We start from the raw sequence: 17,084 nt of genomic DNA on the forward strand, positions 1-17,084 counted from the left end.
CGGGCCGCCACTCCTTCGAGATCCTCGGTGCCGCTAGGACAACGCTACGACAATGGGGGCACCACGGTGGTCATCGATCCTGCAACAAGGGGAGGCGATGTTGCAAGGTCTAACTATGATAGCAGGCCGGTGTTGCATGGAGCGGGAGTCATCGGTGTTGCAAGGGGATGCTACAGCGAGTGGCGGAGGGCATTGATATGAGTGCCCTCGACCGGGATGCAATATCCTGTCACCGGAGCTTCATAGGCAGGACGTCGGTGTTGTGAGTGCCCCGAGATGCAATCTTCCGTCATCGAAGATTCAAAGGGCGGGATCCGGAGCAGCAAAGGCAGGCCGCCTGTTGAAAGGACACGGATGCCGCCTAGAGGGGGGTGAATAGCCGGTTTAAAACTTTTACGAATATGGTTTAACAAATGCGGAATAGAACTAGTGTTTAATTTGTCAAGCACAAAACCTATATAACTACTGTTCACCTATGTGCACCAACGACTTATGCTAAGCAATTCAACCAATTATGTGATAAAAAATTCGGCCCACAGTGAGGCATCGAGAAGCATGCACGGGCCGTTCTGCTGCATGGGATTGGGCGGGCTAAGCCTAAGTGTTTCACTTAAAACACTTCGGTCGGGCTGGAGGGGAAAGGAGAGAGGCGGTCTTTTATGCCGATATGGTTAGTGTGTACGGGCCCGCTGCGAGCTTGGTATGTTTTGTAGGCCCAGTATTTTTTTCCTTCATTGTCATTTTTCCCGTCTTTTTTCTTTACTATTGCTTCTATTTATCCCCCAAAAAATTATTGTTTCTTTTGTTATGTTTATTTTTTCATTTTTTTGTAAAATATAAGTTTTTTGAAAATAGCGAATTGTGAAAGAAAAACTATAGACTTTTGAAATTATGATTTTTTTAAAAATTTGAATACTTTTCGATATTGGACATTTTCAAAAAATGAATATTTTCACAACTTAAACATTTTTTACATTGATTTTTTTTAGAATGACCAAGTTTCAAATATAAACAATTTTTTTTTAAAAAATGGATTTTTCAAAATTTGAACATTGTTTGGAAATTGCACATTTTTCAAAAATGAACGTTTTATTTCAAATTATAAATTTGAACATTTTTCTTTGTTTTTAAAAATTTATAACCATTTTCAAAAATTATATTTTAAAGTACTTTTTTTCATAATCTAGCCGTTCATAAAAACATTGAACATTTTCCATGTCTAAACAAGCTCTAAAACAAAAAGATTTTTTCAAACCGAATATTTTTCGAAAATCAGCGTAAAATGCATAGAAATCAAAAAAAATCAAAGACCCCATAAAAACCGTCCAAACTCATCTAGTTTACGTTAGGTTGCCCCAAAAAAAAAAAAGGGTGTGTGGTGGTTGGTACGTGCCAACCTTATCGGTATATGATTTGCCAAGGAGACATGTCTCTATCCTTGTTTCGCTCGCGTCTCGCAACTCCGGCGGCGTGCAAACAGTACGCCTATGTCCTGAACGATCCAATACAGGGTTTATGGAAAGGGGATGCAGTAATCCATCATACCACTCCATATTGTAGTACACAAGTCATTGACATTGTAAAATTCAATGATCATTATTAGGGCTGTCTTTTAGACTGCTTTGAAGTTCAAATCTAGCCAGAGAAACAGTTTAAGGTTCGAATATATGGACAAAAATGGAAAGCACCAACTGATATTCTATTTGTCTAGTGTGGCTCCAGTCCAAGCACCATAGGACAATTGACGCTCTTGGCAGCTACTACAGCGAGTCAGCCGCCCCTTTCCCCTGTGAGTGACGCCACTAGCAGAGTTAGAGTAGCCGCTCGCGGCTTTCTCCCCTTCCATGGGGAAAGGGGAAAGGGGAAAAGGAGAAAAGCCTCGCTCCTTCATAAAACCACAGCGAGAGCTTTCTCTTCTTCCTCCTCCAAACCCTTCTTCTCGAGCTTTCTCTTCTTCCTCCTCCAAACCCTTCTCCTCGTCCTTCCTCCAAAGCCGCCCTACTCGCATCCCACTCCGGCTAATCGGTCACAATGGATTCTGGGCAAGGATCCGGCGTTCCTCGTGGAATCGAAGAAATCCCCGATTCGATCGGCCACCCGTATGGCGAACGGGATGCCTTACCCCGTAAGCTCCGGATTGGAGAAGATGTGCCAAGGTAATTACGTCCCCCAAATCATCGATCCCCCCCCCCCCTACCCCTTCACACCCTCCCCCACCATCGCTCCCGCTCCTGAGCTGAGGAGAGCCTTAGATCTTGAAATCCGTTTCATCTCTATGCTTAACAAGTGGTGATTCGTGGCGATCCAGCACTGTGGTTCTTCTGTTTGGCGAATATCTCCTTCCCTGCTTCTGACATTCTTCTCGTGTGTTTCTGTGTTTACAGCACTGTATCGGCACTGCCGGGCTTTATGCCGATTGCAAAATTTCATTTTAAGGCGGTTATTCCAGAAATTGCAATATTCGATGGCACTGACAGGTAGGTACTGAATGTGTTTTGTCATCATGTATACAATGATGGAGCATTTCCCGAACGTTTATGTAACTGTTTTGTTACCACCCCAAAGAAACCTTTATTGGGAACTGTAGCTGTTTCTCCCCTGCTATTTCTGGAGGGGAATATCAGAATAACTGTAGCACTGTCTACATAATGCATTAGGACATTAAATCAGTGAGCCTGATTGAACTTGCATAGTTTGTTGCCCTGGTAGTGCTGCCTTGTTATAGTGATTCATTTTGCTACCTTGAATCACATCTAGCAATTGTTCACCAACGCTGAATTCTAGGGTTCATTTTTCCTTGAAACAAACAGTACTAGTCTAAATAAAATCAATGCTAGTTGGGTTCACGACAAATTGTTTGTTGCCCTGATAGTGTTCTTTTGGGATATGTTATTTTTCGCTTACAAACAAATGGATTCCAAACATCAGGGTGTTGCCTAATACGGAGTACTACTTGCAGTCTAACCTCATTTTCTATATAGCAGCTGCTAGTGTTGGTCTTGCTTGTCGTCTCTTGTTACTCCTTGCTCTTGTGAGGTATTCCGCAGAATAAGATGAAGTATTTGATTGGGTTTTACTAGGTGTCATGTACGACTTGTTCGTGTAATGACCTCTGCTACATTTCATCTAGGAGTCATAACTTACATGAAACTGATACTAGAGTGGCATGATCTTTGATTTTTGAGCTGTGCACCAAGGTTTTCCAGGGACAACTTAATGATAGCATAGACGTATTTAGAATTGCTGATTTCTTTAGATGGATTAATATATTAGCATCACACAAGTAATAAACTAGAATCATCCGCTTGGCAATATCTTGCATTTAACTCGTGCATTTGCTACTATGCTGCTTCATGTTAAGTACTACATAAACTAACTTCCCTACTATTTCTATGTCAGGACTCATATGAAGGATATTGGCATCCTAAAGGGTGGATTCTCTTTGATGGATGAATTCGCTTGGTTGAAGAAGCCCTTGTTCATGGATGGCGTTGAAATCAAAAGGTATCTATTATGTTACCTACAAAATTGAATCATCCATCTGCACATATCTGTATTTTTATGTCACAATAGAACGCCCTCATGCTTACGGAAAGATAACTGACTTGCTCTACTGTTTGTCAGTGCATCTGCTATGCGTGGCAATGTCATGTCACTCACCAAGCCACCAACACCGATTACTGGGAGATCATCTGCTAACTCAGTGGAGGATCTTAATCTTCATCTAGATTCAGGGGCAAGCAAACACATGGTTTGCAATGCTTCAATGCTGATTAACCACCGTGCCCCGCCTGCTGGGACCGATCAGTTCATGGCTGCAGATGGGTCGCTTATGCATGTTGCTGGTTATGGTGACATAGAAATGGAGAATTTCAGAATTCTGGATGTATACCATGTCCAGGGACTCACTGTCAATCTTATCAGCGTGGGGCAGCTTGCCACTAACCACAAGGTCTCCGCTTGCTTTACTGGGAACGAATGCAATCTGAAGCTATCTGACGGGAGGCGGATTGGGGGCGCCATCCGACGTGATGACAACCAATACATTCTGAGGTTTCTTGAGATCGAGTGAGGCCCAGCATGTCTGTCCCAAATAAGCAATCCGAAGCAGCATACTGCTTAATGCTATGACGGATATGCAAAGTATCTAGTGGACTTGTTTCTTCATTTGTGGGGACCATGATGACTACGTTGAGCCGGAATTTTCTAGCGTATGCCTTAATTATCCAATGCGTGGTTTACCATTTTATCGTTGCTGTTGCAGCATCGTTTGTTTAGCCACCACCCCTGATTTTTATTTGCTGCGGCGGTTAGATGTACCTGCATGAGTCCAAAGCAGGACTTTGTTATCATCCACCGAACAATTATTTCCATTATTTACAGTGGCAAAGTAGATTTTAGGTTTTTTTTTAAGGAGCTAGATTTTAACTCGGAATACTCTAACGCAATTTCTATTCCGCCGTCGACTTTGTTTTGGTCTTTCAGCGAGGTCACACGCGCGTCCGCGCGATTGAGATCCAACGGCGCACATTAAAGTCCCCACCCGCAGCCTATTTTGTGTGTACGTTTTGCCGGGTACGCGTAGTGAGGAGCTGTGCTCTGACTGTTCCCACCGCTGATACTGGCTTTCCTGGTAAGACCATGGTGTACGCGTACGGGAAGCAATGCTCGGAGGCTTGGAGAGAGTGAGGCATACCTGTTCCCCATTTCAGACGATTCGCTCGATTTCACCGGCGATTCGCGACGCCGGGAGGAGGTTCGTCAGCGCCGACTGATTCCTCGCGGAGGGGGCTGCTTCCTCCCGCGGGCAAAGCTTCCTCGCGACGGCGAAGCATCCTTGCGCGGGCACGCGCCGTCGAAGCTTCCTCGCGCCGGTGGCTCCTTCGCCGTGTCGACGGCCGCTTTCCAGCATTGTACGGCTACATGCCCACACAACCTGCTAAATCGGCCTCGTCTTCAGTTACATCCACTGTAAGGTAATCATCCGATCTAACTGGAAACCTCTCGATCCAGTATATGTGCGTAATTTTATTTTTAAATTCATCTTGCTAGGATGGGTTCTGGCCATGATGAACATGTGTTGCTCTCCACTATTTTGTGTTTGTCTGTGAATTGAAGATATAAAATAGGATACTTTTGCCTCAGTAAATTTCATGGGCATTGGGGAGCTTAGGGCATGCTGGAATAGGACTTCTCGGCAGATGTATCCCATAGACATTAGATGTAACATAGAGGTAAATGATATTACATTTTCTGGTAGTGTTACATTCTAAGTGTTTTTCAGGATGTAATGGATTTTGTGTATTAGATGGTGCTCCCCCTTGTGTTTTAGTTTGATGGATTTTTTTGGTGTAAGGCAGATATAATCTGCAAAGGATGTGATACATTATGTTTTTGTGTTGCATCCCGTTGTTTAGATGTAACATAGTGATTTTTAATTGTTAACTAGATTGGAGTTTTCGGGTGATGTAACACAATCCTATTTTTTTTAATAAAGATTTAATCTCTCAAATGGGATGGAAGAAATATTTAGATGTGACAGTTCTTTATTTTTCCTTTTGGTAGAAGCATCGGGATGTAACAGATCTCGGATTAAATTGGATGCAACTCCCTTTTTCTCTCGTTTTCAGAACTAACAGATTATTTACATCAGATGAGGTTTTTTATTTTCTGCAAACTGAGCAGGGTGAAGGAGAAGGTGGGAAGCTTCATCGTTGTGCCACATCCTCATGGGCGGCGGCAACATCCTCTTCGCGTGCAGCCAAAACTTTAGTGTCATCGGTCACACTCCTACGGGGTCGGCTACATCCCAGTGTCTCCTGATACATCCAACTGTAAGGCAATCACATTTCTATCATGAAGTCGCTCGATGTAGCAGTTTGAGTATTCTCAGTGTTCATGCTAGTGTTCGGCTGATCGATGTACTTGTGTTGATATGTTAGTAGCAAAAATTAGTTACAGTAGTGGAAGAGTACCATCTAGTAATAAAATTGACTGGAGATGTGTTACATCTCTTGTCATGATTCCTACATGTAACTGATTTATATCCTACAAAAAAATTGACATTTGCTACATCCGCGGGCTAGAAAAAGGGGCAAATACAGGCTGGCCAAGAAAAGGGAACAGAGCTTCATCGCCAATAAACACACTGCTGTCCCAGGAGTACTACTAACATACTACTGTCGTCCTTTTCCAATCATGCATGCCTCATGTTTTTTACTAGATGTTACTCTTCCTGTACTTTTTAAGAAACGTTCCATCTTTTTCTTTACAGGATGTGATCTGAAATTAGATGTACCTGCACGCTCATGTTTATATGCAATGAAAGTAGATGTAGCACATATTTCAGATCACGGACCATCATGATTAGAGTGCAGATTTTACTTGCTCAGCTATGAATCCATGCATGTATCATACTCAAGAACAGCAAGGTGCAACTGGTAAGATTTGTTAGAGAAGAAGGTGCGGTGGGGAAAAACTTATAGGTGGTCTGTGTCCCGATGGAGGAGGATTTTTTGCTGGGATGAGATTGAGATGTAACTGCTCGAAATTATGTGTTCTTCTTGTTTACTTCTCTTTTGTTTGTTTTGAAATCCTGATGTAACACGTCGGTGTTGTTTCTGTTGTTTGGGTTTAGATCCAGATGTAACTGGATGGAGGAATTGATTTCGTTGTGCAAAAGATGATGGGATCCGATGGGGAGCACGTACGTAGAAAAGATGATGTTTTGGACCACCCAGGGTTGTGGTCCCGGCGTCCCGCACATATTTAATCCCACGCGCAAAGCTCTTCTTTCTATTTCGGGAAAGCATGGGTCCCGCAGTTGCTTTTTGTGGAAATGTCAAACTGACCTCGCGTTTAGGCAGGAACGAGGTCGACCTCGGTGTAGCACGACCCATACTCTAAGGACGCGATCCGGACGCCTTGGTTGGCGAGCATCTCCCGCCACCTGCCGTCGAACTTGTCGTCCCTCCCGGCGGCGTGCGTCCTCGCGTCGGCCCAGCACTTGTTGAACGACGCCGCGCAGCTCGTCGGCGGGATTGCCCGTATTTTTTAGCTCTTTGAGCTTCTTCGGCCGAGTTCCGGGCGCCCATCCGCCGAGCCGGCCGCCGGAGCGTCGGGGTTGTACTTGCTCGGTCTTGCTCTTCGAGAGGTTCTTGCGGGTTTCCGCCCACTTCTCGCACTTCTCGATGCGGGCGTAGACGTTCGGGAACTTGAGCGCATGCCGGTGTCGTCCATGTACATGTCCAAAGCACGGCGCAGCTGGGGAAAAAGAGTACGGTGATACGGGTCAGCTCACGACGATCACTACACGGTGCACAGCTAACCTCGGTGATGCAGGGTCGACGGAGCATACCTTTTGCTCCAAGTCGTGGCCGCTCACCGGCCGGTCTTTGATCTCCTCCTGCACGCCGTGCCATTTGCTGCACACCGTCTGTATGATCCCCCAATGGGTGGCCATTGCCTTGTCTCCCCGGTTCATGTTCGTCTTGCTGAAGTAGGGATCGACGAGTTTGCGTTCGTCGAACGCCTGCTTCACTCGAAGCCAATACGTGTCAAACGACTGATTGGCCCCGGTTATGCCGTTCATGGACACGATCATCCAAGCTTCGGCGAGGCACTCCTCTTCCTTCGGCGTCCATTTGATACGCGGTTCGGCAGGCGGCGAGTCCTTCTTCCTCTTCTTCTTTCCCTTTGACAGGTTGGCGTCGGCGACCTCGGCTTGAGTTGGCTGTTCTTCTTCTTCGACGGCTTGGCTTTCGTCGGCCACATCCTCCACATACTCATTGCGCGCCGTGACAGCTGCCGTCGCCCTCGCCTCCTCTTGCGTGAAGAACCCCGGGCTCGCAGCGGCGACGGCCATGAAGAACCCCGGGCTCGCAGCGGCGGCCATGGAGCCGGAGGTGATCATCTCGTGGATCTCCTTGTCGTTCGGCGCCGCCATCGCACCGAACGGGAGCGGCCCTCGTCGCAGGGCCGGCGAGGTGCCCTCGTACTGGTTCCCGCTGCCGACGGCGAGCTCGGGCGGCGACGGCGTGAACACCGGACGGTTGGACGTAGGTGCCCTCGTGGAACATGGCGGGATGCGACGGCGAGTAGATCGAAGGGGAGAAAGTCGACGGGGAACTGCTTGTACCTTGCGTCGGCCATTGGCCGAGGAACATGGCGCCGCCGCCGTGAGCATGGCCCATGCTCATGGCCATGCTGATCTTCCTCGCTTGGTCGTCCTGGGCCGCCGCCGCCCTCTTGGCGGCGGCTTTTTTCTCCCTCTCCACCCTGCCGCTTGTTTCGACCTGGCGCCGGATCTCGTCCGCCGCCCACTCTGCGTTCGACATACCCGGCGGCCGCTCCTTCTTCGCCCGCGGCTTCCTCGCCTTCGGCGGCATGGTCGTGCACGAAAAGACGAGGAGGAGAACGGTGGTGGACGAGAAGACGAGGACGGGAACTGGAAGACGAGGACGAGAATGGACAAATTCGGCAAGAGAGATTGGGGATATGCAAGCAAACTGGAGGGAAATCGACAGGATTTGGCTTTCCTGTTGCCGACTACGAGGGTCCACACGATGTTTCGCGCCAAATTCTTTCGTCCGGAGTCCCCGAGCGCGCCCCGGGGGACCGGGGATGGCGTGGGCTCGCCGGATGGATGAAGGGCCAAATCCGGACGAAAACGAGGAACCGGGGCGCGACTGGGCCGAATTTCGCCGTCCGGATGGAAAAAACGTCGCTCGGGGGCCTCGTCGGGGAGACGAGTGGAGATGCTCTTAATAGCATCCCACGGATGCCTCCCAAACGGCACGGAAGAGCCATTTGGTGTGAGGCCGTCCGCACCAGCGCCTCCTCAATTCAATTTGTCAATGGTTCCCCATTTCCCGATCCCCGGTGGTTAATTCACCTATTAGGGGACGGTTATGGCTACAATATAATCCCCGTGGGGATCTTATCAAATGCAAATCACTCCCCGTCGGGGAAGCGGAGATCAGTTACGGTACAGCAGTACCCAGTGGTGAATCCCCGGTGCATCTCCGTTAGAGGTTATGACATGTGGGGGCAGTTTAATGAGTGGCAAATGTGGCAGTATATATACATACAGGAAACCCTAGTCCACAAATTTTTCCTCTTCTCTCCAACCCCCAGCCGCCGCTCCCGGCGACCCAGCCTACGAGAGAGATATGAACGCGTCCGATCCGCCGCCCGGCCGCCGCTCACCAAACCTAGCCCAACCTTTGGACATCACGGGACGGGAAGATAAGCTTCGAAGAGTTCGCGGCTATGATGAAGGCAGGGACAGAGCGGAGGAAGGCATCCCGGCAATACTCGAGGCGGAGGTTCACTAAGGGCATCTCCAACGCTACGACCCAAACGGACAAGTTTTCGCGTCCGATTTTGGCTGTTTGGGTCGGCCTCCGAAGACATGGACAGACGAGGACGTCCGTGATGTTTTTTATTCCCCAACGCATGCTGAGACCCAAATTAGTGTCTCTTCTCTTCTTTCCTTTCCTTGTAGTACTAGTTGCCAAGCACCACGCAGCACGACGTGCACGGCTGGACGAGCACCACGCCGGTGGCCAGCTCCGCCCAGCCCACGCCCGCGCCGCCCCGCCCCGCCCCGGCATGTGCCCGGCCGTGCCCGCCGCGGCCAGCTCCGCCCGCCCCGGCCCGTGCCCGGCCGTGCCCGCCGCGGCCAGCTCCGCCCCGCCCGCGGCGAGCGCCGCCCGGCCGTGGCCGGCGCGGCGAGCCCCGCCCGTGCCCGCGCCCGCCCCGGCGACCTCCGCCCCGCCCGCGCCCGCCCGGCGACCTCCGCCGCGCCCATGTCCGCGCCCGTCGCGGCGAGCGCCGCCCCGCCCGTGGCCGGCGCGGCGAGCCCCGCCCGTGCCCGCTCCTGCCGCGGCGACCTCCGCCCCGCCCGCCCACGCCCGCGCCCGCCGCGGAGACCTCCCCGCCCACGGCCGCGCCCGTCGCGGCGAGCGCCGCCCCGCCCGTGGCCGGTGCGGCGAGCCCCGCCCGTGCCCGCGCCCGCCCGGCGACCTCCGCCCCGCCCACGCCCGCGCCCGCCCCGGCGACTCCGCCCCGCCCGCGCCCGTCACGGCGAGCGCCGCCCCGCATGTTCCCGGCCGTGGCCGTCCCCGTCCGTGCGGGCCAGCGCCGCCCCGCCCCGGCGAGCGCCGCTCCCGCCTGTGGCCGACGCGGCGAGCGCCCCCCGCCTCTGCCCGGCCGTGGCTGTCCACGCCCGCGCTGCCCCGTTCGACGTCGCCGGCGCGGCTCCAAGCTCGCCGCGGGCGCGGAGCTTGTTTCGGCTCCGGCGACTTCCGGCAGGTGTGAAAAAAAGGAGGCGGCGGCGACGAGTGCCTCCATGAGTAGGCGACGGCGGCAGTCGACGAGCCGAGCCAAACTCCGGCGGCTGTACCATGGATTTTCATGGGAGAAAGGAGGACAGAGGAGAGAGAATGCTGCGGGGTCTACTGGGTTGTCTTTGTCTCTCTGTCAAATGGGCCAGAACGGGTGTCCGGCCGGACAGAACGACCACAGATAGACGCCCGCTCGCGTCCGCCTCGACCCTATTCGCTCCAAGATTTGCGTCAGTTTTGGGTCAAACCGGACGCTGAGAGTATCCGCTTTTAAGATGGGTTGCCCCGCTGGGTGCAGTTTTAACCCATCCGGACTCATACGGAGTCCGTTTTTGGGTTTGGGTCACCCGGTTGGAGATGCCCTAACCTCAGCATAAAGCTTCACAAGGATGGGTCCATGAACGATGATGATAGGAAGTAGACTGGACAGAAATATAGAGATAGGAAGATGCTGATCTTCTCGTGAGAGTACATAGTTGTTCTTCTGTGCCGGGGTTTGGTCTGTCAGGTTTTTTTTCCCAGATTGTTTTTATTTTCTTTTCATACGGTAAATGAGTCAGCTAACTCTCAATTCTTGGCTTTGTAAAGATTAGCGTTTTGTGTCGCCGCCATGTGGCGGCGAGAGCAGAGGTGTATGTTTGCCCAGCTTGTAAGTAAAATTCCTTCTAGTGTAATGTAAAAAGTGGCGTGGAGATTATTTGTTTGATAAGAGTTGTTGACGTTATCGTTCTCAGCATGTGTGTATCTTCAAGCTTGTGATGCTGCCTTTCTTGATGCGGATGGTTTTGCCGTCATTTTGCAGGGTGCGCATGAACTCCCCAAATACAATATTTTGTATATATAATTTCTGATCTTGCATGAACGAGTAGATCGAAGGGGAGAAAGTCGATGGGAAACTGCTTGTATCTTGCGTCGGCCATTGGCCGGGGAACATGGCGCCGCCGCCGCCGTGAGCATGGCCCATGCTCATGGCCATGCTGATCTTCCTCGCTTGGTCGTCCTGGGCCGCCGCCGCCCTCTTGGCGGCGGCTTTTTTCTCACTCTCCACCCTGCCACTTGTTTCGACCTGGCGCCGGATCTCGTCTGCCGCCCACTCTGCGTTCGACATACCCGGCGGCCACTCCTTCTTCGCCCGCGGCTTCCTCGCCTTCGGCGGCATGGTGGTGGACGAGAAGACGAGGAGGAGAACGGTGGTGGATGAGAAGACGAGGACGGGAACTGGAAGACGAGGACGAGAATGGACAAATTCGGCAGGAGAGATTGGGGATATGCAAGCAAATTGGAGGGAAATCGACAGGATTTGGCTTTCCTGTTGCCGACTACGAGGGTCCACACGACGTTTCGCGCCAAATTCTTTCGTCCGGAGTCCCCGAGCGCGCCCCGGGGGACCGGGGATGGCATGGGCTCGCCGGATGGATGAAGGGCCAAATCCGGACGAAAACGAGGAACCGGGGGCGCGACTGGGCCGAATTTCGCCGTCCGGATGGAAAAAACGTCGCTCGGGGGCCTCGTCGGGGAGACGAGTGGAGATGCTCTTAATAGCATCCCACGGGTGCCTCCCAAACGGCACGGAAGAGCCATTTGGTGTGAGGCCGTCCGCACCAGCGCCTCCTCAATTCAATTTGTCAATGGTTCCCCATTCCCCAATCCCCGGTGGTTAATTCACCTATTAGGGGACGGTTATGGCTACAATATAATTCCCGTGGGGATCTTATCAAATGCAAATCACTCCCCGTCGGGGAAGCGGAGATCAGTTAAGGTACAGCAGTACCCAGCGGTGAATCCCCGGTGCATCCCCGTTAGGGGTTATGACATGTGGGGGCAGTTTAATTAGTGGCAAATATGGCAGTACATATACATACAGGAAACCCTAGTCCACAAATTTTTCCTCTTGTCTCCCACCCCCAGCCGCCGCTCCTAGCGACCCAGCTACAGAGAGATACGAACGCGTCTGATCCGCCGCCCAGCCGCCGCTCACCAAACCTAGCCCAGCCGCACGCGTCTGATCCGCCGTCGCAGCCGCCGCTCACCACAGCTCCCGCACTCCCGCTCGCTCCCGGACATCCCTCGCTCCCTCCCAGTGCACGTCGCCGCTCTCGCTCCCCGCGCACGCGGTCGCTCTCTCTGATTCCTCTCTTGCCGTTGTTCCCCACTACATCAACCTCAGGTTCCTCACCCGTAGAGGCAACGACGACGTCCGGCCGAGCAGCCCCCTCCCGGTCGTCCGCCCTGCCGGTGGAGACGGGGTCCCTTGAGCTTGCCATGGTGACGGATGCCATTGAGCACCCACTTGTTCCGCAGCTCGTTGTCGACCCGGGACCGGGAGGTCCAGGACCAGGAGCGGCCGACGCGGATGCCACTCAGATCCCGGCGAACAACGGAGCTCTGCGCACGGCTTCTTCAATCATCAACCGGCTTCGCCATCCTGACGGCATCAGCGCCCCGGGCCGTCGTTCTAGTGCCGACAAACGGCCTCCACGCCGGGCAGTAGCTTCTCCAACAGCGAGCTCCACCCTCAAGACCCGCCTTGCTTCTCCAAGTCCAAATCGGTGAGGCCTTTTCTTGGATACATAGATGTTTAGATGTACGCTTGATGCTTCTCTATGATATATGTTTGATGATCTGTGATATATGCTTTTTTGTATATATGCGTGGTGAATTATGCGATAAAAACTTGTTCTTCGATATCATATGCATGGTAATAAATGGTTCCAATAGGAGTATAGGATGCCTACTGATTGTAGAACTAGTCCTTCATCTAAGCTTGTTCCTGTTTTGGTCTACAAATGTATTGCATATGGTATAAGCTTATTGGTCTTGTTGTATAGAGAAGTTTTATCGATATAAGCAGCGGGGACTTGAGTGATGATTTTGTTGACATAAGCTTGTTGTTTTGTTGCACAGAGAGATGACTTCTAGTCCTCGGGCTGGGAGCAGCAGCCCGGTTGGTCTATAATTCTGAACATTGAGAAAGAGGAGATTGAAATCTCTGATGATGAAGAAGAGTTGAATGAAGATGGCTCTGTCCGGTCAAAAAGGAAGTTGACTTCAAAGGCTTGGCATTCCTACAAGCGTGTGAGAGTTGATGGCCAACTCAAAGCTAAGTGTCTTAAATGTGGTAAGCTTCTTGGAGGAGAAACGAGGAATGGAACATCACATCTGTTTGCCCACAATGACACATGTCCATATAGCAAGGCCCAGATGAATGGAAAAATGATGGCTCAGTCTTCGTTGAGGTTTGCTGCTAAAGATGGTTGCAAAGTGTCATTGGATAGTTACATATTTGATCAGGATTTTGCTAGGAAAGCTCTTGTTGCCATGATAATTCTCCATGAGTATCCATTGTGTATGGTGGATCATGCTGGTTTCCGCGGATTTGTTAGTGCATTGAACCCTAAATTCAAGCTGGTGCACAGGAACACTATTAGGTATAATCACCCTCCTTTTAGCTTCATGTACTGTTGTGTATTGGTCTTACAAGGAACACTAGTAGATAGTTTTCACGTATCTGATTGTGTGTTGGTCTTTGTTTGATAGGAGTGATATTATCAAGTTTTACAAAGAAGAATGAACAAAGGCTATCAAATACATGAGCTCCTGCAATTCAAGAGTGGCCATCACCATCGACATGTGGACGTCGGACAATCAAAAGAAGGGTTATATGGTGATAACAGCCCATTTTATTGATGATGGCTGGAAGCTAAGAAGCGTTGTGATGAGGTATTATTGGTGCTTTTGTGATATATCATTGCTGGTTCTGACTTTGAACTATTGTTTTGTGACATTGGCATACTGTAGCATGATATATATGGGCGTTTCTGTCACATATCCTTGCTGGTTATGATAAAAAAATTGTTGTTTTGTGATATATCATTGCTGGTTCTGACTTTGAACTATTGTTTTGTGACATTGGCATACTGTAGCATGATATATATGGGCGTTTTTGTCACATATCCTTGCTGGTTATGATAAAAAATTGTTGTTTTCTCGATATATCATTGCTGGTTCCGACTTTGAACTATTGTTTTGTGACATTGGCATACTGTAGCATGATATATATGTGCGTTTTTGTCACATATCCTTGCTGGTTATGATTAAAAAAATTGGTGCTTTTGTGATATATCATTGTTGGTTCTTACTTTAAACTATTGTTGTTGCTTGGTTATGACTTCTACTATTGTTTGTAGGTTCATTTATGTGCCAAGCACCACACACCTGCAGAGGTTATAGCTGCAGAACCGGCTGAGGCTTTGCTTGAATGGAACCTTGATGAGAAGCTCTCTCATCGTCACAGTTGATAATTGCACATCAAATGACAAGGTCGTTGAACTGTTGGTGAAGAAGTCAAAGGCGACAAGCTCATGCTCCAAGGTACATTGCTTCACATGCGTTGTTGTGCACATATCCTGAACTTGATAGTTAAGGATGGCTTAGATGTTATGAAGACTGCTATAGAAAATATCCGTGAGAGTGTAGCATATTGGACCGCCACTCCTAAGAGAGCTGAAAAATTTGAGGAGATTGCTACGTTTCTTAAAGTCCATATGCCAAAAAAGTTGCAACTTGACTGTAAAACTAGATGGAACTCTATATTTACAATGCTTAGTATTGCTTGTCCTTACAAAGCTGTATTTGAGCGTGCTAAGAAGGTGGATAAGCAATATGACTGTCTTCCTACTGAAATTGAGTGGGAGTTTGCACTAGATGTGGTAGAGAGATTGAGGCTATTCTTCAAGATAACTGAGCTCTTTTCTGGAACAAACTATGTTACTGCCAACATTTTCTTTCCTCAAATCTGTGAAATCAAAGCACACATGAGAAAATGGTCTACCTCTAGCAATGAAATTATAAGAAACATGACAGAAGCAATGACTCTAAAGTTTGATAAATATTGGACTGACATACAAGGTCTAATGGGAATTGCTATTCTCCTAGATCCTAGATACAAGGATGACATGTTGAACACTTGTTTTTCTATGCTTCATGGTGTTTGTGAGGATGAGAGTGAGATCTATGTTAGAGAAGTCATCAACCTATTAAAAAAATTGCTAGAGGAATACCATGTTCATGAAGATATTCCAGAAACCTCAAAATCTGTAGAAGATGTACCGGCAGAACTTATGTCAATGTTTAGTGCACGTGTGGCTAAAAGGAGACCAGCAACAAGGAGGTTATTTTCAGAGTTGGATAAATACTTGGAGGATGATTATGTTCCACTAGATACAAAGAATTTCAAATGTCTTGGATTGGTGGAAGGTTGCTGGAACAAGATACCCAACACTCAGATTGATTGCAAGAGACATATATGCCATTCCAATCAGTACAGTTGCTTTAGAATCTGCATTTTCTACAAGTGGAAGAGTGCTAAGTGAACATTGTAGTAGGCTTACCCCTGATTTGCTGGAAGCTTTGATGTGTTCACAAGACTGGATTAGGAATAGATACAAAGGTACATGCATAGAGCAACATCTCTAGTTATATTCCTTGTTATTTTTCATGTCTAAATTGTTGTATTTGTGTTTGCTTGTAGATGATGACAATGGACAAGAAGCTAGCTTCTGGAGTGTTCTTGAAGATATTGAGGAAGGCCTCGAGGTTAGCATCTATCTCTAATACTAGTAAAATACCCATGCGTTTAAATTCGGAAGTCAATCTAATCCAAACTGCATGTGAGTCCTTGGTCTGTCTTGTGTACCGTTTAATAATACCAATCACATGACATCAACGATCGATTATTATTTAATATAGTATACTTTTAGGCCTCAAACTTTGCATAAACGATTATGAAAACATGTATATTATCCAATACTATGATAGATGAATGGATCATCAGTTATTCACTTACTTGTTTCGGACAGTATGATGATACTACTATGATAGATGAATGGATCATCAGTTATTCACTTGTTTCGGACAGGATGATGATACTTCTATAGAACAAGCTTTCAGTCTAATCTTTTCACCTTATGCAGGGCCTGAAGCTGTAATGTTTAGTGAGTCGCAGTCTGCACTTCAGTGCTTCTACAAGTCTGAAATGATGAAGCAAAGCTTGGAGTAAAGACCGCAATTTATCTTCATTTCCGGTTCATTCGAATTTTGTATTGTCATGACTCGTGTCATGTAATGGCTGAAGTTAAACTGTCAATTGATTTGTGTCATGTAATGGCTGAACTTAAACTGCTACTCCTACCATTTGTGTCATGTAATGGCTGAACTTAAACTGCTATGTGTCCCTGTGCGGCAAAGTATTGACCCTATTTTATGTGTCCCTGTGCGGCTAAGTATTTGAACCTATATTATCTATTTCTATGACCTGTGAGTGGCTGTGTGCCCAGTTTTCTCCTATTGATTTGCTGTCAATATTTTTAGCTAAGGTACTAGAGAAGTGCTGCTCAATTTTTTTTAGCCTATTTGTCAGGGATGGGTAACCGCTGGTTAGCCGTTAACCCGATGGTGGTGGTTATGGTATGTGATACGTCTCAAACGTATCTATAATTTCTTATGTTCCATGCTACTTTTATGACAATACTTGAATGTTTTATACATACTTTACAGCATTATTATACATTTTTCGACACTAACCTATTAACAAGATGCCGAAGTGCCAGTTGCTGTTTTCTGTTGTTTTTGGTTTCAGAAATCCTAGTAAGGAAATATTCTCGGAATTGGACGAAATCAATGCCCAGGGTCCTATTTTTCCACGAAGCTTCCGAAGACCGGAGGGATAACGAAGTGGGG

General features: G+C 48.6%; 1 protein-coding gene and 1 long non-coding RNA gene across 2 annotated transcripts; both read left to right on the forward strand.

The window, feature by feature from the left end:
• Positions 1–1,829: 1,829 nt before the first annotated feature.
• On the forward strand, positions 1,830–4,352 carry LOC124700972. The gene is made up of 4 exons (XM_047233038.1): positions 1,830–2,156; positions 2,385–2,477; positions 3,400–3,504; positions 3,625–4,352. Exons 1-4 carry the CDS (start codon positions 2,032–2,034, stop codon positions 4,070–4,072), a joined length of 771 nt encoding a protein of 256 aa, XP_047088994.1. The 5' UTR covers positions 1,830–2,031; the 3' UTR covers positions 4,073–4,352.
• A 203-nt stretch (positions 4,353–4,555) lies between these two features.
• On the forward strand, positions 4,556–6,074 carry LOC124700973. Its single transcript, XR_007001882.1, has 2 exons — positions 4,556–4,976; positions 5,686–6,074. It is a non-coding gene; the product is annotated as an uncharacterized LOC124700973 (long non-coding RNA).
• The last annotated feature ends 11,010 nt before the right edge of the window (positions 6,075–17,084 follow it).

The sequence above is a fragment of the Lolium rigidum genome, chromosome 3 (genome assembly GCF_022539505.1).
Source record: "Lolium rigidum isolate FL_2022 chromosome 3, APGP_CSIRO_Lrig_0.1, whole genome shotgun sequence".
NCBI classification, from domain to species: domain Eukaryota; kingdom Viridiplantae; phylum Streptophyta; class Magnoliopsida; order Poales; family Poaceae; genus Lolium; species Lolium rigidum.

Bases quoted from the DNA above. Each gene is read 5' to 3' on its own strand.
- LOC124700972 (XM_047233038.1), top strand. From the start codon at position 2,032: ATGGATTCTGGGCAAGGATCCGGCGTTCCTCGTGGAATCGAAGAAATC. The intron at 2,478-3,399 runs GTAGGTACTGAA...TTTCTATGTCAG, and splicing joins ATATTCGATGGCACTGACAG to GACTCATATGAAGGATATTG. The intron at 3,505-3,624 runs GTATCTATTATG...ACTGTTTGTCAG, and splicing joins GATGGCGTTGAAATCAAAAG to TGCATCTGCTATGCGTGGCA.